Here is a 20,393-nt window from a genome sequence, read left to right as displayed (position 1 = left end):
CGGAAAAAGGGGTTTGTTGGGGGGGGGGGGGGGGGGGAAGGCGACGGACTGTGGAATTGCCGCCGCCAGCCAAGTGTCAAAATGGCGCTTCCAAGTAATTTACTTATGTCTAAACAACTTTTATTGTTGTTGCCGTTACGCTGCTTGTTAACGCGTTGTATCTACCGCTGTTGTTGTTGCTGTCTCTGGGGCGTTGAAAAGCGTTTAATTAACTAACTGCTCCCCATATAGCCGCCTTTAGTTTTCGGCAAATATTTGTTAATACCCAAACCCCTTGGAAACAACTTGGCGGCGCCTCAATTAGCGTTGCGAAGTAAATCTATTTTAAATTGATTTTGCGTTGCCTGATTAAATTGAGTCTGCCCCCAGACTGCCACGCCCCTCCTGCTGCCTGCGCCCCCTTTTTATCCATTCAGGGCTTGTCCTTGCGGTATATAATTTCATTTTTGAATCTACCCCCAGACCCGCGTGCTCTTTTAGCCAATTACAAAATGCTGGCGGGCTTCATTCCGTTCTCAAATGTTTCCATGTGGAACATTTCGCAACTCATTAAAGTCGCAAAGGGGGGCGGAATGAGAAATCGGTGCGCTGAGAACAAATTGATAGCCATTCGGTTTTATTATCAACGATTTGGGTTCATTTTCACCATCTATCAAAATTGTTTCAGGAATTTTACATGTTTTATTTCTTATTTTCGGGAGTTTTTAAATCTTAAATGGTATTTACTTAGTTATTTAAAAATTTAATTATTATATGGGGCAGTTAATGGGGCTTTAAACATTTGGAAACATTTATTTATTTTAAATTTTAGCTTGGTATTATTTCATTGTGTAGGTGTAATTTGGTATTATTATAAACGGTTTGGTTTTTTTTTTGGGGAGTTCGTAAAATACTTAACTCTTTTTGAAAAGTGTTGAAAATCATTTACTGTTCTATTAAACAATTTTAAAATTATTTACCGCAGCTTACATAGTTTTAAATATATACAAACATTTTTTTATTTCGGATTCTAGGAAACAGTTTAGGAATCTTAACTTAGGCTTTGTATTATTTCATTGGACAAATACTATTTTGTAATTTACCTACAATTTGGGATTTTTTTTACCATCTATCAAGTTAGTTTTACATTTTAAATGCAATTTTTCTCTGAAAGTTTTTTGATAAGCTTTAATAATAATATTTGCTAAGCCATAAAAAATTTTTAAAATATAATGCTTTGTAATTTCTAGAGTTTGAAATGTTGTAAAATTTTTTTTTGGTATTAGCTCAACTTTTTTTGATTTGACTGCCAAAGTGAATTTTTTCATGTGTAGCAGAATCAGCATTTGTGCGGATTTATTTTGGCTTCAAAATTTTCTATGCAAAATTGAAAATTCGTTTCAGTCTGTCATTTTGGTGGGTGTTTGGATTGTATGGGTTGCATGGGAAGTTGGGAGCTTGGGAGGCTCACATCCAACGATGAACCAACGAAGCAGCCAAGCAACCACTACCCTGATTTGGGTCAACTATGGTATGTGGCGCACATTAAAAGGAAAACCATTTGGAAATCGGGAATCATCAGCCGATTCATCCTGCATCCATCCAGCATCCTGCATCCTCCATCCACCATCCATCCACATTCTACATTCGGCGCTTTCTACATTTTCCATCCTGCCATTATCGCATCGCCAGGCGTTCGAGTGCAATGCATCAAGTGCCCAAGTGCCCAAGAGCCCAAAAGGGTCGTCCACTCGTCCGGCATCGAAGAATGGAAAAAAATACCGAATCGAGGGCGGTAACGGTTAGGGGGCGTGGCAGCGGGTCAGGGGGCAAGGGGGCACACTTTCCTTGAGTACTTTCCATTTGAAACTCATTAGTGAGAGTTCAGCTGGGTCGAAAGTGGGAGTTTTTGCAAGTGGAGGATGTGAAGAATGTTGTGGAATGTGAGCGTGAAGAGGGGGTTGGGGGGGCATATGAGCCTGGGGGCGTGTCAATGTCTTCGTTTCAGCCAAATTGAATCAAACATGTGTGTGTGTGTGTGTGTGTGTGTGTTTAAGCCAAGTGCAGCTGCATGAGTGTCTGTGTGTTGGCCATGCAAATGTTGAGCCATTATTAAGTCACTAAAGCGCTCTGCTAGGGGCGGCTATATTGGTCAAGACCCCGCCAGACCCTCGCAATTCTTCTTGTTCTTCTCCTGGCCTAGATTTCATTAACAGCAGCGCCTTAATTAGTGACATTTTTTTTTCTCCTGCTGGTAGCGAACGTTGATGACATTTTAAATCTTATATGCAAAGCAGTAACCGAAGTTTTTTTATCCTTATATGGATTCTATTTTAAATGATCTTAACACTTCAAATATATCTTAATGTAATATAATATATTTTAGTCTTATATAGAAAGGTCTAAAATGTATTTCCCATAGAAAAATAGAGATTCAAGAATTTTAGAATAGAGTTAAATTTGAATGGGGAATAAATTCAATGGTTAACACACTATTATTTTTGGAAAACACCCTAGTTTGTATTATATTCTAATAATAAATTATAATAATATATATGCTCTTATTGTTATTGATCATTCTTAATATCATTGTGAGAAATTTACATAAAATGTATGTATATCTACTATAAAAAAGGAATGGTCCTAATGAGAACATCTCCCAAAAAAAGAAAAAATAAAACATCAATCATTTTTGAAATAGGACTAAATTTGAATGGGGAATCCCCAAATGCAGGGAAAAACTCACGATTGTTCTTGGAAAACCCCCTAGGCATATGGACTGTTATGCAAATGCATATATGTACACATGCATATGGCTCAGCCACCGACATTTGTACATTTAATTCAATTCAGTTACATTCCATACATTCTCGTCTGTTTGTCTATTACAATTTTTTTTTTTTTTTTTTAATTTATATTTCATTTCCATTTCTTGCTGGCACATCCCAAGAGGGTAGATGTTGCAGGGAAATGCGAGTGGGTATGCTGCATTAGCACAAAGGCAGCAACATGGGCAGACAACAGTTGCTGCTAAAATAATTCAACCAGAGTTCGGACTTCGGGGGAAAGCGCTGTTGGTGCGGCGACCACTTTCATATGCACAGACAAGCGGCAACATGAACAACACGAACACAAAACCCACACATGTAGGCATGCACTGAGAGAAAATCATCTTGTACATTAATTATTAAGGCACACTTTAACGAATTGCATGCTCACATGCAGGTGAAATCATGGTTTTCACATCGTTAATCATTAAAATGTCAAAAGAACAAAGGAAAACGCACTGAAAATGATTGGAGATGCAAGCCAGTAAAAGTTTGTGGCCTAACATATTGAAATATGGGATTATAAATTAAACTAGGATTTTTATTATTAAAAAAAAAATTTCATTACTTAAAATCATATTACTTTATTATATATATTATACCTATTCCTAACACTTACTACATTATATTATACATTTTTTTTAATTTTTTACTTAAAATTTATACTAGTATGAAAAATATTATTAAATATTATAATCAAAAACCTTTTTTTTAACAATTTAAATTACAATTTACATAGGTATATCCTTAAATTGTTTGTTATCTTTAACAAAAAATAAATGAATGTTTTTCTTTGTGTGTACATATGGCGGTGGGCCGACCAAAAACTTTATGTGTCAGTTGAAAGTATCTTAGAGATACTTTCTTGCCTCCTTCTTAGCCATGAATCCCCCGCAGCCCCCTGCCCACAGCCCCTGTGGCTTTTGGCGCAGCAACCGCCACAATGTCATTAACCAAATGAATGGCTGACACTGCAGATTCGAATGACTGGAACCGGTAAGAGGGGGAAAGAGACAGCGACAGAGGCTAGAAAGAGAGGGGACGAGTTGTAGAAGGAGAGGGCCAAGTTAAGACTGTGACGTCCTTTTCTTGTGATTAAGTCGGTTACCCACAAGTCGCCCCAACAGCAGCAGCCTGCCCCCCATTTCGAATCCCATTTCCATTCCCGTTCCCATTCCCCCGACCACTTGCCGTTTAGACGGAGATTACCTACTGACTTGTTCCCCTGACCTTTCTCCTGGCCTGGCCTAAACAAACCTAAAACAAAATGAAGAGTCAAAAGAGAACCGAATTGATAACGGAGCAGATACTCTTTGGTAGCTGTTGGTAAAATAATAAAATATAAAATAAATAATAATAACTAATTAAAAGTATTAAAAAAGGTCACATTTTTTTTTTATTTTTATAAAAATAAAATACTTAAACTTTGAATAAAGTTTATATGTAGAATGCAGAACCTATATATTATATAGAGAATACCTCTTATTTAAATCTACAATACATTTGTATTATTTAAACTTAACTTTATAAGATGTATTTCAACGAAAAAGTATAAAACTTACCATTTTTAACTTTATCAAAATATAAAATACTTACCTCTAAAGAAGTTTAAATTAAATGGATAAAGGTTGTATAAACAAAAGTAAATATAACAATATATTTATAACAATGTAACAAATTTCTTAAATTTAAAATTAAAATAATAAGAATCTTACTTAAAAGCAAATTGCCAGTTTTTCTGACCTCTTTCAATAAATACATAATACTTCATTTATAAAGAACAATATTGGCTTACCAGCAGTTGCATATAATTAAAATTAACATCTAGATATAATAAACTAGAATGGAAATTCCCTAAAATGCAATCAAAAATTGCAGGGTATTTGGCAGTAGGGTATATTGTGTTTGGGCCAAGTGGCTTTGGCTTTGCCTTTGCCTTTGGCTATGGTCAAATGAGGCTCGCAGGAATGTTAGTGATGACAACAACTTAATGGAAATAGCTGCACATTTATAAGTGACAACTTTGTCGCTGTGTGCGTGCTCCTGTGCGTCGGTGTGTGTGTGTGTGTCTGTATCTGTGTTTGCAACTCCGTGTTAGCCATGTTTGGGTTGGTGTAGCCAGGACCCTAAAGAACGTGTTATTTATGGTCAAGGCGTGGCAGACAAATGGCCGGCATATGCATGCTGAGATAGACACTCTCACCAACACACACACACTCTTACCAACACACACTCAGTCACACACACACACACACAGATGGCAAGTAATAACTAACGGTAAATTAGTTTGCAAACAGAGTGCAAAAAAGGCAGCAAAATAGCAAAAGGAAAATTGCCCAAAGATGAAACCTAATTTACCCAACACGCACACACACTCACTCAGGCACATTGATAAGGTTTCTGCCCCACCACCCACCGCCCACTTGGTCTGCCACTCCCCCTTTCACCAGCCGCCTCTTTTTCTCCTTTTTTTGGTTTTGCCACTTCTCCGATCCAAGTTTACGGGACAAGTGCCTTGTAGCTATGCACATCAAGAGGACTTTAGATACTTCATAAAACCAGAAACAGTTGGGTGGACAGATTTGCTCTCAAGACCCTTGACTTAAGGTCCTCAATCTGTGATAACATATATTCAAAATAGCTAGGGTATAAAACATGATAGAGCTTTCAGTTAGGAACTAGATTTCAGGCAATTTAAAACAAGTTCTAAAAAAAAAAAAAGATAAATAAAAGATAATATAAAATAAAATATTAATATAATATATTATATAATATATAAAAGACTTTATCAGCTAAAAAATAATATATCATTGATTTTTATAAGATCTAAAATGAGGAAATATAAATATAACATATAAAATAATATTTATAAACTTTATCAGTTAAAAAAAAAATATATACATGATTTCTAAACTAAATATTGTTATAGATCAGCATTAAAAAGATAGAAAATATAAGTTTAACATAACTAACTATGGCACTTTATAATAACTAATTAGTGGATTATACTTTATATGTATTTAGAGGCTATATAAAATTAGTAAACTGTTAAAAAATGGAGTTAAAAAAATACATTATTTTTAAAATTAGTAATACATAGTTATGTTATGGTTTTTGAATAGCACATTTACTAATGAAAGTTAAGAACTACCCCAAACAAAGGATCCTGAAAGAAAACACTTGATTATTGAATCGCTTGCATATGGAAACCCCATATGCTTCTTTCTTGAGTTCCTTCATCTCCGTCATTTGGATTTCTGATCACTTTGGCTTGTTTTTCCCGCTTTTTCCGTTGGTTCCTAAGATTTCCTCGATTTTGCTGGTGGCATCAAATAAAACCCATGAAAACATGTTCGATGGCGGTTTTCACTCCTTTATGCATCATCCTCATCCACATCCACTGTCCTTTGGTCAACTGCACTCGTTTGGACCCCGCTGTTATCCCCTTTCCAGTGGGTATTTTACTATATAAATTGGTTGTTTTGTTGCGGATAGAAAGTTTGCCATAGCGCAAAAGTATTTACAAAAACCTTTTTTCATTTGCATCAACAGCTAGGATGAACTTTCCCAATTCATTATTGCCACCAGATCTGAAAGTTGATCGTTCTGTTCAATTTGCTCAACTAGCTATAGTTATAACTTTAATTTTCAAAGGTAAAAATTAAATGAACAAGGTGTTTAAAAGAGGAAAGGTGAATATATTTAAATTGTTTATGACTTTAATAGACTTTTATTAATGTGCCTTTTATATTGGTCAGTTTCCATTAAAGCTGAAGAGATCTAAGAAATTATAACAATAAAAGTTCATGGAGATCCTTTCGCTTAAAAGAAAATATTACAAAGTACTTTGATTACATTCCTTACAGAAAATAAAAAAATATTGTTATGTTACGATTAAATTGGGTATTTATATTAATATTATTATTTAATATTATTATTATTATATATTTTTATACATTTTTAGGAATGCTTTTTTAAAATTGAAAACAATTTATAAATTATTTTTGTTTTCAATACTAAAACACTTAAGCTATTAATTTATTATTATTATTATGTTATTCATTTATTTATTTTTTATTCAATATTTAATTGATAAATTAAGGATTATTTTAAATTTTTAAAAAAGTATTTAGTCAAAGCTAAAAACAATTTATACCTGATTTATTAATTTATTTTATACTGTAAATGCTTCCTTAACATTAAAGGTATTTTTGGATTCGAGTATACCCCATTGTTTGGCTATTTTTTTCGGTTTATCAATTTTGTTTAGGGCTGTGGCTTTGCAGCTTTGCTTTTGGACCGTTTTTGCCGCTTTGGGCCGTTGTGTGGCCACGCGTTGGCGGTTTTTTGTCGGCTGCGTGGATGTGGCCACACATGTGCCACCACCCCCTTCGACCCCTGACCCCTGACCCCTGACCTCCCTCCCATGGTGCGTGGTCAGCTTTATTAGGTTCAAGTTGCATGGGAAACTTTGGGCTATTCCCGCTGTTTTGCGTGTGCCTTTTAATTTATTTATCAGAGGCCGCATTCGCCGCCGCAGTTTTGGGCCTTTTTTTTTGGCTTAGGTTTTTTTTTGTTTTTTGGTTTATGCCTTCTTTTTTGCCGGTGGTGGTCAGAGCGTCATTTGGCCAAAACGTGGCCATGGCAATTTGGCGGCTTTGTTATTTATGCAACAGCCTGCGGCAGTTTACGTTCACGTGCGTTTTGGCCACGTTTTTGCCCCTTCTAACACATGCAGCTCCTGTTTCCCTTTTTCCGCTTCCTTCTCAAATATTGGATGCCAAATGTCGCCTTTGGGGGCTGTCCATATGCCACGCGAAAAGCCCACAAAAATTCAAACTAAATTAACGCACAAAAAGCAGTGGAGCATTTCGTGTTTTTTTCCCGGTGGTTTTAGCCCTTTATGATCGATGCTAAATTTGTGAGGGACTCGAAAGTTCCTTGAAGATGACAAACTAATCCAGATGGCTTACACACAATCTTACACTTAAAAAATATTTAATTAAGTATTTATTTTATTCATTTGAAGTTTGAAGATACAATTTTCTTGTATACAAAAATACTTAAAATCCTTAGTTTTTATTTCAGCTTTTGAATGGAATATTTTACTATAAATAATTTTATTTTCGGTGTACTCAGAAACTAAAAGCTTCGAGAAAAAAAATTGTTTTTGCTTGGTTTTGAAAAGTTTGACAGTTTGTCATTTTAACTTGCCTTCGAGTTATGAGGCAAACGTTGCTCGGACATCGGTTTTAATTCCTAGCCACTTAACCCTGCCCGCTGCCCCTTTTATTAAAAACAAAAAACAAATAGCCCCCTTTTTCCCCGATGGCATTAGCGATTCATGGGGCTTAGTGTTGGACATCCTAATGGATTATCGACTTGAGAGTGTCATTACTCAATGTGTCACGGCAGTTGTTGAGCGCCTCCCACAGCCTACGCCCCCAATAAACCACTGTATATAGGTATACGTGGGTGTGTGGCATATATATATGCACCCACCTTGCCCAAGATCGTTCGTCATCATAATCACTATGGGAATCATCATCGAAAGGTGGCGCAAAGTGGTTGCCATAAATAAGCGTTATGATAAACTAAACGTGCGCTCGTTTGTTCTAGACAAAGTGCGAATTAGATGTGATTTAGTGATGGGCAAGGACTTCAGACTTGAATTCATAAATTATTTATTTAACAAATGTACCTCTTAACTGAAGATAAGCATTGATAGTATTTATACAATTAGAAGTACATAATATATGGGATTTCTATTATAACCCTAATATCAAAAAATATCGTATCACTCATGTATATAACTAAGCTGTGGTTAAATTGTCCAGTTTAAGTTAAGGCTACCCAAAATACCTTCTAAAAGTGTTGAAGAATACCTTCTAGAATACCTTCTAGAATACCTTCTAGAATACCTTCTAGAACACCTTCTAGAACGCCTTCTAGATAACTCCCATCACTAGGTATTTGAGTGTGTGTGCTTGTGTGTCCGCGGGCGTGATAGGAAGTCTATCAAAATGCCAATATCTTATATGTGTATGAGCGAGTAAGCAGACCGCCCAATAAATCCTCAATAATTTATATAGAGCCCCAGCCGCATTTCTGAGGTTTTTGGGTAAGGGGTAAGGGGAAGTGTCAATGGAAGTGGATGGAATGTATGTGGGTGCCTTAGCAAAGGTGAAATTTGTTCAAATATTTGTCTCAATCAAAGAGAAGACGCGACAATATCACAGTGGCTTACAGCTGATAAGTAGGCAACACTTTTTGGGGCAAAGTTTTAATAACATAAGCCTCGTTAAAAGTAATTAAACGTTAGGCTTACGGTGCTGGAAAATATGATTTTTTAGTGAACAAAAGGGAAATGCTTTCGCCGAAATACCAACCTAGAAGAGATAATAATGGATAATACATAATGGCACCCCGACAATTGTCAACAGCTCATGTCGAACAATTTCATAACTCAAAAAAAGGGGGAGGGGTGTTGTTAAGGAAAAGGAAAAGGTCCACAAGGACGCAGTCAATTTATATTATGAGCCAATGTCCAGGACATGGCAATCGAACTGGACAGATGAGAGCGCGGATAATGATAAGTGATAAGAGTAACGGAAACAACAACAACCAGCGGACATGCACAAAAGGAATCCAATAAAGTGTTAAGTGGGGCAGCCAAAAAGGGGCGGAGAAAGCTGAGGAAAAAAAGAGAGGGGGGGGTCGAGGGAAAGTCCGGAGAAAGCACGAACATTTCATTCCCCAGATGCTTTTGCGTCACTTGAGCGGCAATTTGAATGAACGAATGGGAATCGGAATGCGAATGGTAAAGGGAAATGCTGGAAATGCGACAAATGAGAGGGGGGGGGGGGATTTTCGAGGGGAGGGGGCTGGTTAAAACGACGGGCGACTAAAGCCAAGCCAAATCGTCCCCGGGCCAAACCAATTGACGATTTGTGCATATAACATTATTATAATGACATCATCCCAGTGCGCCTGTGGCAGCCCATCGTCCAAATGCAAAAATTACACTGGCCAACAAAAAATTGCTTGCTGTTTTGTAATCAAATTAATCGTTTTCGTAGGAAGACGTTTTTGGATTTACACATTTTTTAATATATTCAAAGAAAAATCCTTCTTAAGAACAACCCCTTTCCAAAAAAGGAAAACATTTCTATGTACAATTTCTAAAAACTTTATTTTTAAAGGAATTTTTTTTTTTTGTTTTTGAAGATCTGCTAAAATTGTTTTTGTTAAGGGATAAACTGTTGATTTAGCTACCGATGGCAAGAAGCTATGATACAAGTTTTTTATATGAATAAAAAATATATATAAAAGTTTCCGAAGCACTTCTCAAAGTGTAGCTTTGTGGAGCACTTTGGTATGTTCGATGGGAATGGGACTTGCGAGAATCGGAGTGAGGGGGTGTCGGGAAATTGGACATGCCTTCAAGTGCCGTTCGTTCGCATCCAGTAAATAATAAGAAAATTCCTGTGCGCTTTGGCATTTCCGCGCCAACATCCTCATCATTCCCGTCATCGGTCCGGAGACACAAAACTATGCAGCGCGGCCCCAAAGGATCTACCCCAGTAGTTTGTCCATCAACAGAAAAAACAAAAAAAAAAATATCATCCATTCGCAGGATGAGCGGAGCTTCAAAGTGGCATTTCAAGTTCAAGCGGGTTGGAAAAATCAAAAAAGTTTTCGATTGGATAAGAGGCCAACACAACCGAGACGCAGTCGAGCAAATGCAATAAACTTCAAGTTTATTAAATTTTATCACACTTATATCTCTTATGTGTGGCCGGGCAATTGTTTGCCGGGAATCAAATTGCCAAAAGGCCATGTAAAGTGTAGATTTCGAGGATGCAATGGCGGCCCAATCAATGCCAAATCAAATCAACTGGGCCAGCTCCACCAACTGAATCTACAATGAACTCGCAGCCCTGACCCACGAACCCAATCCAACCTACAAAAAAAAAAACGAAACAAATTGAATTACTTAGGTGGGTATGGTTATACTTAGCCGTATAATATGGCTATTAACTGGGAGGGCGAAAAGCAGGGGAATTTCAAAAAGATTTTGCTGTAATCTAATACTAAGAAAAAATTTTTTAATACAATTTTTTTTTTTTTTAACTTTTCTATTTTATTTAGGTTACAATTCGTTTGCCATTTATATATTCTCATAAATTCTATTGTGTGGATTCTTAAATTCTAAATAGTCCCACATAATACAAGGCAAATAATTAACGATCAACCTGCCAATTATGAGTTGAACTCGTTTTGCACTGGTTTTGAACTCCATTTCCCACGAAGCAATTGCGAAATGGCAAACGATGGGAGCGGAACAACAAAACCGATTTGTTTCGTATTACCAAACTTTCGCCGAAAAAAGAAAGGAGTAGGGGGGGGGGGGAGAAAGGCGGTTTGGGTTAGGGTTCTCCAGTTCCGGTTCGTTGGGGTCTTTGCGGTTGGGCCGAAGTATCGTGTCTGTGTGCCGCTTGTAAAAGTGAAGTGAGACATATGTACAGTAACAAATCAATTTTAGTGGCAAACACACACAGGTTGGGGTGGCATATAGGGTGGGAAAAGGGGATTGGGGGGCGGTGGGCGGTGTGGGTGCCGCTCAAACTCGTTTTGGGGCATATTACTTCCGCCGAACTTGATTGAACTGCTCTGGTCCGGACAGCGAGCGAGCGGAAAGCGAAATTCATCAACGCACCATTGCCCGAAATCCTTTGGCCCCCTCTTCCAGCGGCACCCATGTCAAATCCCCAACCCCCCCTTGACAGCCCGACACCGCGCCCCGTGTAAAAAAAACCACGGACCCCTGTCACTTTTGATTGTAATCGAGTGTTTTTATTGTCGCTCTCTCGCTCTCGCCTTTGCTCTGCCTTCTGTGTCTTCATCTAGCTGCACTGAAAGAAATTGCAAGCTAATTTAAGTCACTGTGGAATCTAAAATAAATTGATACAATTTCATTTTCATTGGAGTTGTAATTCTATATTTTAATGGAACGCATTTTGCACTCTAGTACAATACAATACAATAGTATCGCTTTAAATATTTTATTTATTATCTTAAGTTGGAATTTATTCTTTTAAGTTATATAATTTTTAATAAAAATATTATTATCTGAATTTCCTTTTCTTCATTTAAAACCTTTGTTTATTTTCTTAGGTGTAATCAAGTGTATAATCAAGTGAATTGGATTTATCATATTGAAAGTAACATTTTTTTTTTTTAAATAGATTAAAGAGCTTTTTATTAATTGGTCGTTCCAAATATTTTTTTCCTGTGCTTGCGCACTGACAAACAGTTTGATATACTTTACGAACTGCGCTGCAAAGCCACATCCACATCCACATCCAGAGTCCTGGCCATGGTCCTCAAACTCATCCTCGTCGTCCTCGATCTCGGCGTGTGTTTGCCAATTGGATTTGACATTTTATTGGGTTTTCCTTCGCTCTCGTTACTGCCGCTCCACTGGATCCACGATTGCTGTTGTTGCTGATATTGTTGCCGTAATTGATGTGCCTGATGTGCTGCCGTTTCGACCAAGTCGCTGCCAACATAAATCCACGCTGTCCCTGTTCCCCCGTTGCCAAGTGACATTACTCCCTTTACTCCCATTTATTCCCTGGATTCCCTGGATTCCCCTGGTACGTCGCGAGTTCCTGAGGGTTATGAGGGTTTATGGACCGGGGAGTGGATGAATTGAAGTCGCGTGGCTCGCTTTTATTTGGGTAATTAGTACAAGGCAACTTGATTATCGCGCCATCTCCACGGATGCACAGTTGCCGGGATTGGTAACCAAAGCAGACGAGCCGGCTTAATGGCCAGCAATAACTCGACTTGCCGGTGGACGAGGATGTGGACGTGGACTGTCCAGGAGGACAGGACACCCAGGACAAGCAGGACACTGAGTAACAGGTCGGATAACACTGCCAGCATCGGGTCCCGCGGGAAATTGGCCCTGCAGCTGGGCTATCCAATCGCATACAACACCGGGGCCCTATTCAATCTGAGCTGCCCTAATTAATAAATTGAACCAGCAACACAAAGACCTAACCGGTTAATTTGGGAGAAGCTTCCACGTTACAACAATCTGAATCTTAATTAAACTGACTTTTGCAAGGAACCACGAGTGAACCTATGCTATCGATCCCTTTCACTTTAAGGAACATATATGTTTTGGGATTCAGATTTTGGTCAAAAATACTCATTTTTTAGTTTGGCCAAATCAAGGCGTACACCTAAAAGACCGACAGTTTTGAGCAGCTTTCTTCAATTGCTATCGATCCCCATCATTTTTAAGAAGATTTATTTTTTGACAAATTTTTTCATTTTTTGTAAGGGGGTAGGTCGTTTATTTTTGAGATTCAGATTTTGGTCAAAAATACTCATTTTTTAGTGGTTTTTCAGTCGTAGTTTAGCCAAATCAAGGCGTACAGCTAAAAGACCGACAGTTTTGAGCAGCTTGCTTCAATTGCTATCGATCCCTATCACTTTAAGAAAGATTTATTTTTTGACAAATTTTTTCATTTTTTGTAAGGGGTAGGTCGTTTATTTTTGAGATTCAGATTTTGGTCAAAAATACTCATTTTTTGGTGGTTTTTCAGTCGTAGTTTAGCCAAATCAAGGCGTACAGCTAAAAGACCGACAGTTTTGAGCAGCTTGCTTCAATTCCTATCGATCCCTATCACTTTAAGAAAGATTTATTTTTTGACAAATTTTTTCATTTTTTGTAAGGGGGTAGGTCGTTTATTTTTGAGATTCAGATTTTGGTCAAAAATACTCATTTTTAGTGGTTTTTCAGTCGTAGTTTAGCCAAATCAAGGCGTACAGCTAAAAGACCGAAAGTTTTGAGCAGCTTGCTTCAATTCCTATCGATCCCTATCACTTTAAGAAAGATTTATTTTTTGACAAATTTTTTTCATTTTTTGTAAGGGGGTAGGTCGTTTATTTTTGAAATTCAGATTTTGGTCAAAAATACTTATTTTTTAGTGGTTTTTCAGTCGTAGTTTAGCCAAATCAAGGCGTACAGCTAAAAGACCGACAGTTTTGAGCAGCTTGCTTCAATTCCTATCGATCCCTATCACTTTAAGAAAGATTTATTTTTTGACAAATTTTTTCATTTTTTGTAAGGGGGTAGGTCGTTTATTTTTGAGATTCAGATTTTGGTCAAAAATACTCATTTTTTGGTGGTTTTTCAGTCGTAGTTTAGCCAAATCAAGGCGTACAGCTAAAAGACCGACAGTTTTGAGCAGCTTGCTTCAATTCCTATCGATCCCTATCACTTTAAGAAAGATTTATTTTTTGACAAATTTTTTCATTTTTTGTAAGGGGGTAGGTCGTTTATTTTTGAGATTCAGATTTTGGTCAAAAATACTCATTTTTTGGTGGTTTTTCAGTCGTAGTTTAGCCAAATCAAGGCGTACAGCTAAAAGACCGACAGTTTTGAGCAGCTTGCTTCAATTGCTATCGATCCCTATCACTTTAAGAAAGATTTATTTTTTGACAAATTTTTTCATTTTTTGTAAGGGGGTAGGTCGTTTATTTTTGAGATTCAGATTTTGGTCAAAAATACTCATTTTTTGGTGGTTTTTCAGTCGTAGTTTAGCCAAATCAAGGCGTACAGCTAAAAGACCGACAGTTTTGAGCAGCTTGATTCAATTGCTATCGCTTTCTATCACTTTGAGGAAGATTTATTTTTTGACAAATTTTTTCATTTTTTGTAAGGGGGATTTTTATTGTTTGACAAGTTTTTGCCTTTTTTAATATTGGGGTTCCTAGCTTGCTACATATGCCAACGATCCCTATCACTTCATCCTATAATTTAGTTAATTTTAGCCTCTATGAAATAATACCAACCAATATTATAAACTTTGTATTAATATTTTCTTTTTTCCTTGACCTCTTTCTCAGGATTGTCGGACACGAAGCTGCACGAGATCTACTTGGACGATAAGGAGATCAAGTTGAGTTGGATGGTGGACTGGTACAAGCAGGAGGTGCTCTTCCATTTGCAGAATGCATTCAACGAGCAGCACCGGTGGTTCTATCTGGGATTCTCGAAACGTGGTGGCCTGGCGGATGCGGATATTTGTTTTTTTGAGAACCAGAATGGGTTCTTCAACGCGGTGACCGACACGTACACAAGTCCGGATGGACGGTGGGTAAGGCGGGACTACCAGCAGGATTGCGAGGTCTTCAAGATGGACGAGTTTACGCTGGCCTTCAGACGCAAGTTCGACACCTGCGATCCCCTAGATTTGCGACTACATGTAAGTTGATTTTTGTACAGAGAACTACTGACTTGATTAGCAGATTTTATTCTATAAACTGAGAAAAAATTAATTAAATATTAAATATATATATTATTATTTCGATGTAATTCATAACTAATTTATCTAGATACGTTATACGTTCACCATTTTGCTTTTTGATCTCTTGTTTTATATTTCGGAGAGTTTCGGGAGTTTCCCGCTTGCTCTTTCCTTTGTTTTTCGATTTGATATAATTTTTCGAAGAATAGATATTCAAGAAGTACCATTCCTGAATGTCAAATTAACATTATTTATTGTATATCAACATTACTTTAAATTTTTTTCTGTGCAGGAGGGCACCATGTACGTGGTCTGGGCCCGTGGTGAAACGGAGCTGGCTCTGGAGGATCACCAGTTTGCCCTGCCCAATGTGACGGCTCCACATGAGGCGGGTGTCAAGATGCTGCAGTTACTCCGGGCCGACAAGATACTCATACCCGAAACGTAAGACGGGGTATATCCTATGCAAAATATAGCTTAGTTAAATACCCGAAATATTATACTCAGTGAACTGGACCACTTGGAGATCATGCTGCAGGAGGCACCCATTCCCGCCCAGGAGACGACCTACTGGTGCCATGTCCAGCGTCTGGAGGGAGATCTCCGGCGGCGGCACCACATCGTCCAGTTTGAGCCGCTCATCCGGACGCCAGGCATCGTTCACCACATGGAGGTGTTCCACTGCGAGGCCGAGGAGCACGTGGAGATCCCCCTGTACAACGGCGACTGTGAACAGATGCCGCCGCCGGTGAAGGTCTGCTCCAAGGTGATGGTGCTGTGGGCCATGGGCGCCGGCACCTTCACCTATCCCCCGGAGGCCGGTCTGCCCATCGGCGGACCTGGCTTCAATCCCTACGTCCGGCTGGAGGTTCACTTCAATAATCCAGAGAAGCAGGCTGGTGAGTGGATTGGGAAGTGGGTGTGGGTGTGGAAGGGGTAGCCCAAAGAGGATTACCACAACCCGGTTTGGTTAAGTGATGGACTGCATCGCCACACGTGGCGCAGTACAGGGATTTGGTTGAAACTTTAAGCGTATTACACTCTTTGCATGTATTTATTTTAATTGGGACTCAATTGAGAGCCATTTATTTAGGTGGTGTTATGGGATCCCAGGTTATCGAATTATCAATCGTAAACAAATATATTTTTATCGGGGTTCGTAGATAAGAATTATTCGAGAATTTTATTTTTTAAAATTACTCCAGTTCATAAAAAAATGTTAAAACCAGTGAACTATGTATATTTGATTATCCCAGTGGGCTATTTTTTAAATAAAGTTCAAAATTAATAAATACAGATTAAAATCCTTTGTTTTATAAAATTTACAAAAAACGTAGCCTACTTAAGGGCTGCTCAACCAGTCGTATACGCAATGTAGTGTAAATAAGTTATCCCCTTAGTCAAGTAGGGTACTTTTATAAAATGTTTAAAAGCGTAGGTAACTGGATCCAATTAAATCTTGCTACCCAATTGCAAATTGTTAATGGCAGCTATTGAGAAATGCAATGCTCTTGTGCCATTAACGTCAATCAATATTAATCATCCGCCCCGTTGTGCCCTGTCGATTCCAATTACAGGTTTGGTCGACAACTCGGGTTTCCGCATCAAGATGTCGAAGACACTGCGACAATACGATGCCGCCGTAATGGAATTGGGCCTGGAGTATACGGACAAGATGGCCATTCCACCGGGCCAGACCGCTTTCCCGCTGAGCGGCTACTGTGTGGCGGATTGCACCCGAGCCGCTCTGCCGGCGACGGGCATCATCATCTTCGGATCCCAGCTGCACACCCACCTGCGTGGAGTGCGCGTCCTCACCCGGCACTTCCGCGGGGAGCAGGAGCTGCGGGAGATCAACCGGGATGACTTCTACTCGAACCACTTCCAGGAGATGCGCACCCTGCACTACAAGCCGCGTGTCCTGCCGGTGAGTTATGTAAATCTTTGGCTCTGATTTGGGTTTAGTTAAAAGAATTAGCCTTTTTAACTGGGAATATTACCACAGTTTGAACCTTCAAGGTAAAACTATACGTTGTAAAGCTTAAAGTAAAACTCTAAAACTAGCTAGAGGCCACAGTAGCTGTGGCTGAAATTAGAAACATAGATAATAGGTCATTTTCAATTGCCTTTTAACCTGAGAATAATAAATTACTAAATAAAACTATAAATTGTAATTTTAATAATAACAATATACTTATTTTAATAAATATTATAAATATATCTAAATAAATCTTACCATTTTGTAAAAACTTCACGAATTATGTATAATGATATAGTGACAAATGATATAAAAGACATTTCAAACTTTCTTAAAAGTTAAAAGCCTCATTCAAATCGTAGTTATCTTGATACCACCATTTATTATATTTTAAATAATATTTCTTTGACTTCAAAATTACAAAAACAGCACTTTCGCATCGCACTTGAAGTCACAATTTGAGCAATCTTGTATTTTTAAAAGGGATTTTTTTAGCCTTGACCTCCTGGCAATCCTGACGATCTACCATTTGTTTTTTTCAGGGCGACGCCTTGGTGACCACTTGCTACTACAATACGAAGGATGACAAGACCGCCGCCCTCGGGGGATTCTCCATCAGCGACGAGATGTGCGTCAACTACATCCACTACTATCCGGCCACCAAACTGGAGGTCTGCAAGAGTTCCGTTTCCGAGGAGACGCTGGAGAACTACTTTATTTATATGAAGCGGTGAGGGATATATTTTTGCTAGTATAATACAAGTTAGAACTAGAACTTATTATTTTATATTAAAAGAAAATGGTTTTAATATAAGTCATAGTTTTTAGAAATCACTTTACATTGATTAGTTTAGATACGAAACCATTGAAAGTCCTTTGATTTTGGAGGGAGCTGCAGGCAAATTCCTAAATTGTAAACTTGTTTCGTCTACTTTTTTTCCCTGTCTTTATTCAGCATTTATAACGCCCCTTTTTAATATTATTACTTTGTATTAAGAATCTGGGAACGTTTTAAAAGAAAAAACCCCTTTAAAGATAATATGATTATAATTGTTTGCAATCACTTCAGATTGATTAGATTAGATTTGATCGCTTAACCGCCGAAATTACCGAAAACCCTTTGATTTTGAAAAGAGCTCCAGGGGAATTCCTGACTTGCTTCCCCTTTTTTTTGCTCCTTTTTTTATCCCTGTCTTTATTCAACAATTACAACGCCCATGCACATTCATGGCATTCTATCCATCCGTACCGCAGGCGTTTGTGGCGTTAATGGAAGAAATATTTTTTAATCTACGCAGCGAAAGCGACGACAGGCGACGTCACAGGCGGGGATTTCGGGTGATCCAAGGGGGGACTTAGAAGGGTCCAAGGGGCTTTGGGGTGATGAGCGGTGGTGGCATTGTGGGTTTTCATTAAGGGGGTTCTTCCGCTCGGCTCCTTGTGCATCAAAGGGAAACTTTTCGGCATTCCTTTTTTGGAGGCACCGATTCCTTGGCGCATTCATAACGGCGAAATGCTCTTTGTTCGCTAACCCCCCTTTGCCACGCCCATTTCCCCCAGCCTAGCCCCCAAAAAAGGTGTTCGCTAATTGCCAAGTTTAAGCAGTTGAGCATCGGTTGATGGCGAAGTTTACATTAGATTAGGGCCACCGCAATGGGAAAACTTGCAATGCTGCCTTGCCAGAGCATTGTGTATCCCCGTATCCCCGTATCCCCGTATCCGAATTTCTATCCCTATTCATATCCGTATCCGTATCCTTTAGGTGGCAGTCGGAAATGGAAATTGCTCAGATGGCTGAAGCTATTATTGTTGCGGTTATATTTACCTAAACCTTTTTAACCACAACCGCTTTGCTTAAATCATTATGTTCCATGTCCCTAAAGATTCTTAAAGACAGTCAAAGCTAATAAAGGAAATTGTATTTTATGTAATGCATATTTCAGTGATATAAATTGATTATAATTTAATATTTTTATAATATTAACTATAAAGTTAAAATCAATTTAAGTACTGCCAATATTGGGTAGTATTATATCTACATATGTGATATGATTTGGTTTATACTTATAATTATAATTCCAAATTTGTTTTTATTTTTACTTGTCTATAATAAAATAGTTCCAGTAATTCAAGGGAAGAGCGTTATGGTCATAAATATTCCTTAAAAATTACTCATACGACACGTATGCCAGTTAAAATATAGTTTAGAAAAATAGCTCTTTTATACCTAGCCTTATCAACTTGTAGAACTTGTTAGAATTGTTGTAAAAAAAATGAAGGGTATACAAAGAAATGGATGGTTGAGATCTACGCCACCTTGAATCAAATAGATCTTTGATTCAAGGCAACAGTGCGTATGAGTGATAAATACCAAATATCAAATACCAAATACCAAATACCAAATACCAAATACCAAATACCAAATACCAAATACAAAATACCAAATACCAAATACTATACAAATGTGGATTGCCCAATGTATACCATGCCCTTTTTTGGTTATCAATGATTTTAATAATCGCTAATGGATCCCCGTTTTTCCCGCATTCTTTCAGCACGGAGCACCAGCACGGAGTGCACCTGAATGGGGCCAGGTCGTCCAACTACCGGAGCATCGAGTGGACCCAGCCCCGGGTCGACCAGCTGTACACCATGTACATGCAGGAGCCGCTGAGCATGCAGTGCAACAGGTCGGATGGCACCCGCTTCGGGGGGCGGGACAGCTGGGAGGGCGTGGCAGCGACGCCCGTGCAAATCCGCATACCCATCCACCGCAAGTTGTGCCCCAACTACAATCCGCTGTGGCTGAAGCCGCTGGAGAAGGGCGAGTGCGATTTGCTGGGGGAGTGCATCTATTAGGCATTAGGCATTAGGCGGAGGGCGTAATCGCCTTGGCTGGCATGGGGGCGTGGCATAGCACAAGCACACACACACACAGAGTACACAGAACACACACCCATACACCTGCAAAAGAAATGGTTTATACGGAGATTTTGACTTCAACAGTCGTAGTTCCATAGCCAAACAATTTTTACAGATTTTATTATTATTATTATAATATATAATGCTAAGCAAACTCTTATTAAAGCTTTAGTTTGATTTGATTTAATTTTTTAAAAGGATGAGGTTTGAAATTAAATGCAGCTATTGAAATCATAACAATCTTTTCTTTACTGAAAGTATTTTAGTTTTTCTTTGCCATTAAATTAGTTCAAAGTTATAGAAAAATATTTTATAAAAATAAAAAGCCATCCTTAAAGTAATAAAAACAAAAGGCATTAT

General features: G+C 38.2%; 1 protein-coding gene across 3 annotated transcripts in view; it reads left to right on the top strand.

Moving 5' to 3' along the window:
- Positions 1-20,080, top strand: part of Tbh (Tyramine beta hydroxylase) — a 34,884-nt gene extending 14,804 nt beyond the window's left edge. For all 3 annotated transcript variants that reach the window (XM_017086546.4, XM_017086545.4, XM_017086542.4), the window contains exons 3-8: positions 14,733-15,091; positions 15,426-15,577; positions 15,641-16,032; positions 16,711-17,060; positions 17,654-17,841; positions 19,667-20,080. In XM_017086546.4, the coding sequence (XP_016942035.2) occupies positions 14,733-15,091; positions 15,426-15,577; positions 15,641-16,032; positions 16,711-17,060; positions 17,654-17,841; positions 19,667-19,970 (1,745 nt within the window). In that variant the 3' untranslated portion in view covers positions 19,971-20,080. The remainder of the gene's footprint in view (positions 1-14,732; positions 15,092-15,425; positions 15,578-15,640; positions 16,033-16,710; positions 17,061-17,653; positions 17,842-19,666) is intronic.
- The last annotated feature ends 313 nt before the right edge of the window (positions 20,081-20,393 follow it).

The sequence above is a fragment of the Drosophila suzukii genome, chromosome X (genome assembly GCF_043229965.1).
Source record: "Drosophila suzukii chromosome X, CBGP_Dsuzu_IsoJpt1.0, whole genome shotgun sequence".
NCBI lineage: Eukaryota > Metazoa > Arthropoda > Insecta > Diptera > Drosophilidae > Drosophila > Drosophila suzukii.
This window is presented reverse-complemented; position numbering and strand designations above follow the sequence as displayed.